The 6,117-nt window shown below is 22.9% G+C and overlaps 1 protein-coding gene across 1 annotated transcript in view; it reads left to right on the plus strand.

Moving 5' to 3' along the window:
• Nucleotides 1-6,117, plus strand: part of LOC117177953 (lipase maturation factor 2-like) — a 48,477-nt gene that overhangs the window by 16,995 nt on the left and 25,365 nt on the right. Inside the window, exon 4 of the mRNA XM_033369087.1 lies at nucleotides 378-571. Within this exon, the coding sequence (XP_033224978.1) occupies nucleotides 378-571 (194 nt within the window). The remainder of the gene's footprint in view (nucleotides 1-377; nucleotides 572-6,117) is intronic.

A 6,117-nucleotide genomic window follows, 5' to 3' on the forward strand; every position in this document is an offset into this window, starting at 1 on the left:
ACTCATTTATTCACTCAAAAAATTTGGTGCAGTTTGTTCCAATAGAAAAAAAATTATCCTTAAAAAATGGGGTGGCCCTATAAATATGGGACACACTGTATTGACGAAGGAAAATAAAAAGTTAGTTATCAATTCGTAAAGTCAATATTCGTTGTGTTAGAGGATGCTGATAATTGGCATTATCCGTTGAACGTGAGGACAGTTTTAGTACTAGAATTACGAGCACTTTGCCCACAAATTGTATGATAATTGCTAGTTAAGAATAACTAGAATTTCCACAAATAATCAGTTTAGAAGCGCTATTATTATATAATATAATAATCTTGTTATCAACTTGTTGTTGTACTTCTGGAAATTTTTTTCTCTTGTAATTGCAGGGACTCGCTTTTATTGGAAACTGGATTTTTGTGTATAATCATAGCCCCTCTTTGGAATACTCAGCATTCAAAAGCAGGAACACCCAGCGATTCAGTAACATTTTGGACAATTCGTTGGCTCTATTTCCGATTAATGTTTTCCAGCGGAGTTCTCAAGCTCAGTTCCGGTTGTCCAACTTGGTGGAACTTAGAAGGTAGGATAAGACGATTAGAAATCAAAATCATTGAATATGTATAGGGTGTCTACTAGTCGGAAATAAAAATAAAACCCAATAATCAAGATGGCGACTTGGCCGGGAAACCGGGAATTTAATTAAAAAAAAAAAAAAAAAACGGGAATTTACTTGTGATCTTAGCTAAATTCAAATTTTTATTAATAAAAAAGAGAGCTTATTATGCGATTTGAAGAACTTAACATTCCTTGAGTCTGATTCTGAAAATTTAAAAATATCCAGACTTTATGAGAGAAAGAATTTTTATTGTTTTTTTTTTATTATAAGAAATTTTTTTCGCTGATTTAAGTTTGATAATTGAATTGATGGTATTTCAAACATATAAGAAACAATCATTTTCTCGATTTAAAACAAATTTTTGTTACGTTTTATTTGCTCACTCATTTATCTGTCTTTCAACAGGGAATTTTAGAAAATAATTATCGTTATATTTTCAGGAAAAGTAATTTCGGTAAAGAATTCTAATTCCACTTGGAACAGGGAATTTTTTTACATGGAACGGGAATTGTTTAAAAGAATTATAATTCGGATTTGGAAGAAAACAATTTTTTTTAATCTCTCTTTTAAGTTAGAATTGATCACAATTTGAAAGTTCCCTCTTCTAAAATTTAGGTAAAGAAAGTACTCCAAGCAGTTTTTAGAGTAGAAGTAGTATTTTAAAGAAGAAAATTTTCTGAATTGTAATAGAAATTCTTTTACATTGTTCGTTGCAAATTCATCTTTTTTAGTTAAAAATTCACCTTCGTTTAAAATAAAACTCTTGTTAAAAATTATATTCTTTTTAAGTTTCATCTTTCTGGCATAAAATTCAACTATTCCAGTTGAAGATTCATCGTTTAAGTTGAAAATTCATCAGTTTGGTTGAAAATTAATTTCTTTAACTTGTAATTTAGCTGTTCCATTGTGAGTTGAAAATTGATCTTTTCTCGTTCAAAATTCAAGAATTTGGATGAAAATTTCATTTTCCTTGGACAAATATGCAACTATTTTGTTCAAAATTAAACAATCTTGTTAAAAACTCACACTTTTTGGTTGAAAATTCGACGATTTAGCAGAAAATTAACTCATTCTTTACAATTCTTATTTTTCTGTTGGAAATTGAACTTGAAATTCCTTTGGATACAAATTTAACTTTCTTTTTTAATATATATTTTTTAATTGATCTGGATTGGAAGAAATTTCATCTATCTTGAATAAAAATGCAGGTATTTGATTGAAAATTAAGCCATTTTGTTAAAAAGTCATACTTTTTGGTTAAAAATTCAGTTGTTTTGTTGAAAACTTAACTATTTCGTAGAAAATTTACTTTTTATTCAAATTTAATATTTTGGTGTTAGTAGGAGGACTGAAATCTTTTCTGGATGAAAATTCAACTATTTTATTTTCTTAGTTAAAAATTCAACTTTTTGGTTAAAAGTTAAACTCTTTTGTTCAAAATTAATTTTTTTTAAGATTCATCAAAGCTAGAATAAAAATCATCTATTCCAGTTAAAACTTCATCATTCTAGTTGAAAATTCCTCAGTTTAGTTAAAGATTAATTTCTTTAACTAGTTTAAAATTTATCTATTTGGACAGAAATTTGTCTTTTTGAATTAAAAATTGTACTATTTCGTTGAAAATGAGCGCATTTGTGTTAAAAATGCCGATATTTTGCAGAAAGTTGTACATTTTTTAAAAAGTTTATCTTCTTGTTTAAAAATTCTTCTTTTCGGTTAAAATTCAAATATTCCTGTTAAATATTTATAATTTTAGTTGAAAATTCATCTTTCAGGTTGGAAATTAAATTATTTGGTTGAAAGCTAAACTCTTTTTAAAAATTTTTTTTTTAAGATTAAAAATTCATTTCTTTGGTTGAAAAATGAGCTGTTTCATTGAAAATTTGTTTTTATTTGGATATTTTTTGGTTAAAAATTATTTTTTTTTACTTAAAAATCTAAATATTATTCAAGTTGAACATTCATTTATTGACTAATATTTTTTTTCAATTTTTGGCTGATAAATTTTTTTTTTAGTTTAAAATTGAACTATTTTGACGAAAAATTGTCTTTTTGATTTGAAAGTTGCAATATTTCGTTGGAAATTCGCGTATTTTGTTTTAAAAAAATCGACTTTTTTGCATAAAATTATAAATTTTTTAAAAAGTTTATCTTCTTGTTTTAAAATTCTTCTTTCCGTTTAAAAATCCAAATATTCCTGTTGAATATTTATAATTTTAGTGGAAAATTCATCTTTTAGGTTGAAAATAAAATTATTCGTTAGGAATTAAAAAAAATTAATTTGTCCTTTTTTTAAGATTAAAATTCATTCTTCAAGATTAAAAATTCATTTCTCTCGTTGAAAAATGAGCTTTTTCTTTGAAAATTTGTTTTTATTTTGATGTTTTTTGGTTGAAAATTATTATTTTTTCTTACCTGAAAATCTAACTATTATTCAAGTTAAAAATTCATTTATTGACTAATATATATTTTTTTCAATTTTTGGTTGATAAATGAACTTTTTTAGTTGAAAATTCGTATTTTTTGGTAGAAATTAATTTTATTGGTTGAGAATTAATCATTTGACTCCAAAATTCAATTATTCTAGTTAAAGATTTATCTTTTCAGTCAAAAATCCATATTTCTGGTTTAAAATTCAAGTATTGCAGTTAAATATTTACAATTTCATTTGGAAATTCAACACATTGATTGAAAATTTAACTTTTTTTAAGTTAGTTTTTTTTTGTTGATTGAAAGTATTTTTTAAGTGAAAATTTAACTTATTTCACTTGAAAAATCTACAATTGTAGCTGGGAATTCATCTGTTTGGTTCCACTTTTTTTTTTTACTTTGAAATATAATTATTCAAGTTTTGGTTGACAATTTATCTTTTCTTAGTACAAATTAATTCGTTTATTTGAAAATATAACTATTTCAGTTGAAGATTCATTGTTTCAGTTGAAAATGCTTATGTTTGGTTTCAAATTAATTTTTTTAACTAGAAATGTTACGATTCCATTTTCGGTTGAAAATTATTTTTTTCTTAATTAAAGATTCATCTATTTCGTTAAAAATGCATGTATTTTGTTAGAAAATTGTATTTTTTGTATCTTTTTATTTGAAAATTAATCTTTTTGTTAAAAAATTCATCTTTTTGGTTTAAAATTTAACTATTCGAGTTGAAGGTACATAATTTTATTTGAAAATTCATCATTTTGGTTGAAAATTGAACTGTTTCATTAAAACTCCTGTTTTTTTCGTTGACAATAATTATTTAAACTGAAAGGTTAACTATTTCACTTTTTGTAATAAATTGATATTTTTTAGTAAAATATTTAATTATTACGTTTAAAGTTTTGGAAAATGATATTTTTTATTAAACGTGATCACAAGACAAATAAATTTGAATGTTTATCCATTTTTGAACAAGTTGGAGTCACTAGGTTCGGATCTTTCGAATTTTGGGAAATTTTTAAAGAAAACTGCCAATAATCTCTAATTGAATTATAGTCTTGGCAATAAGAAAATTCGACTATTTTTGGGGGGAAAAATGTATTGTTTTGGTTAAAAATTCCACTATTTTCAAAAGTCATCGTCTTTGGTCCTTAATTTAACTGTTTTGTGGAAAATTCAGCCTTTTGATTTGAAAATTCCTCTTTTATGGTAAAAAAATATATAATTTTCTGTTAAAAATTCATCTTTCTTGATCTAAAATCAATTTCTTGGCTGAAAATTTAACTCTCTTCTAAAAAAAGTCGTATTTTTAGCATGAAAATTTAATTATGAAAAAAAAAATTTAATTGAAAATTCACTTTGGGTAAAATTGATCTGTTTCTTTAAGATCCAATTATTTAGTTTGAAATGAACTTTTTTGTTGGAAATGCATATTTTCAGATTTAAAAATTATTTTGTAGAAAACTCGTCTCTTTTGGTAACAATTCCATATATTTTGATTAAAAATTCAACTGGTTGAAAAAAACAAAAATTATGATTGAACTATTATGTTGAAAACTCGTTTTTTTATCATAAATAATTTAAAACATGAAAATATTTCAAAAAATAAAAACTGAATTCTAAGAGAAAATTTTAGCAGAGAATCGAGCAAATTTAAGAAATAAGACATCGAAATTGGATTATTCTATTTCCGATATTATGTGTTTGGATGAGAATTTTATGAAATTAAAAATTTAACTGTTTCATTTGTCAGGCTGGAACTTTATAAACTATTTTCAATTTTTAAATTATTTTAAATAAATATATTATATTATAAATATAATATATATAAAAATTTTAATTAAGAAAAAGGACCATTTTTGAATATTAAGCAATGTTGATTATTTAAAATGGGCTAAAAAAATCGAAACTGAATTGTTTAGAACAGAAAGCCTTGAACAGTTAAAATTTTAGAGCTAAATTAAAAATTTCAACGTTACATTTTTAATTGCTTTAAACTTCACATTTTTTATTTGTAAGTGAAATTGTTGAATTTTGATGTATAAATAACAGTTAGATAATTATTAATTTAGGAAAAATTCAAAAAGATTTAGATTTAAGATTTAAAATTTGTTAAGTTTTGTAAAGATTTTGAAAGGTTGTAAGGTAATTTAAAAAATTTCTTAAAATTCATAAGAAAATTTTCAATGATTTTTTTTATTTTGATAAATTAATTTTAACAACATGTTTAAAAAGATCTTAAAACAAGAGCAAATTTTTATGAATGAGCAACAATTAAACAAGAATAATTTTAGAAAAAATCGAGTAAATTTAAGAAATATTTAGAAGTTTTGAAAAGATTTCAAAAGAAAAAACATTCCTTTAAGATCCGTAGAAAAATTGAAAATTAATTATTTGTTTTGAAAAATTCATTTTCAAAAATTCTTTAAGCATATTTCAAAACATTTTAGAAATGGTCAAAAAATTATCTGGAAGATTTTAAGGTAATTTTCTTGATTTTGCAGGATTTATTCAAAGTTTTAGCAAAAATTCGAAAATATTCTAAAAAAATTAAAACAAAATGTAGATTTTTGAACATTTTAAAATAAATTTTTGTATCTTTTTCAGAATTTTGAAAGGTTTCAAGATAATAAACAAAAATATCTTAAGATTACTAGGAAAACTTTTAATGATTTTTTATTTTTAAAAAATTTACGAATGTTTAAAAAGATTTCAAAACAAATTCTAATTTATAAATAAAAATATTGAGCAAATAATAATTTGTAACTACTAAAAATTTTTCTAACTTGAAATTGCTGTAAATGATATAATTTGGAAAATTTATAAATTTGTAGATTCTTCAATTTAGATCATTGAAAATGAGGGCATGGACTTCATATATAAAGACGAAATATATATATATATATATATTATATTTTTAAATCATGGAACTGTGAAATGTATTTTTAATTTTGCATCTTAAATGCATGTAATTTAAAATTGTCAAAAGCTTCTATTATTTTATACCTTTAAAATAATTGAGCGTTTAAATTAAAAAAATTTTAAACTTTAATGTCAAAAGTTTAAAATTCCAAAAA

The sequence above is a fragment of the Belonocnema kinseyi genome, chromosome 8, assembly GCF_010883055.1.
Source record: "Belonocnema kinseyi isolate 2016_QV_RU_SX_M_011 chromosome 8, B_treatae_v1, whole genome shotgun sequence".
In the NCBI taxonomy this organism is placed as follows: Eukaryota; Metazoa; Arthropoda; class Insecta; order Hymenoptera; family Cynipidae; genus Belonocnema; species Belonocnema kinseyi.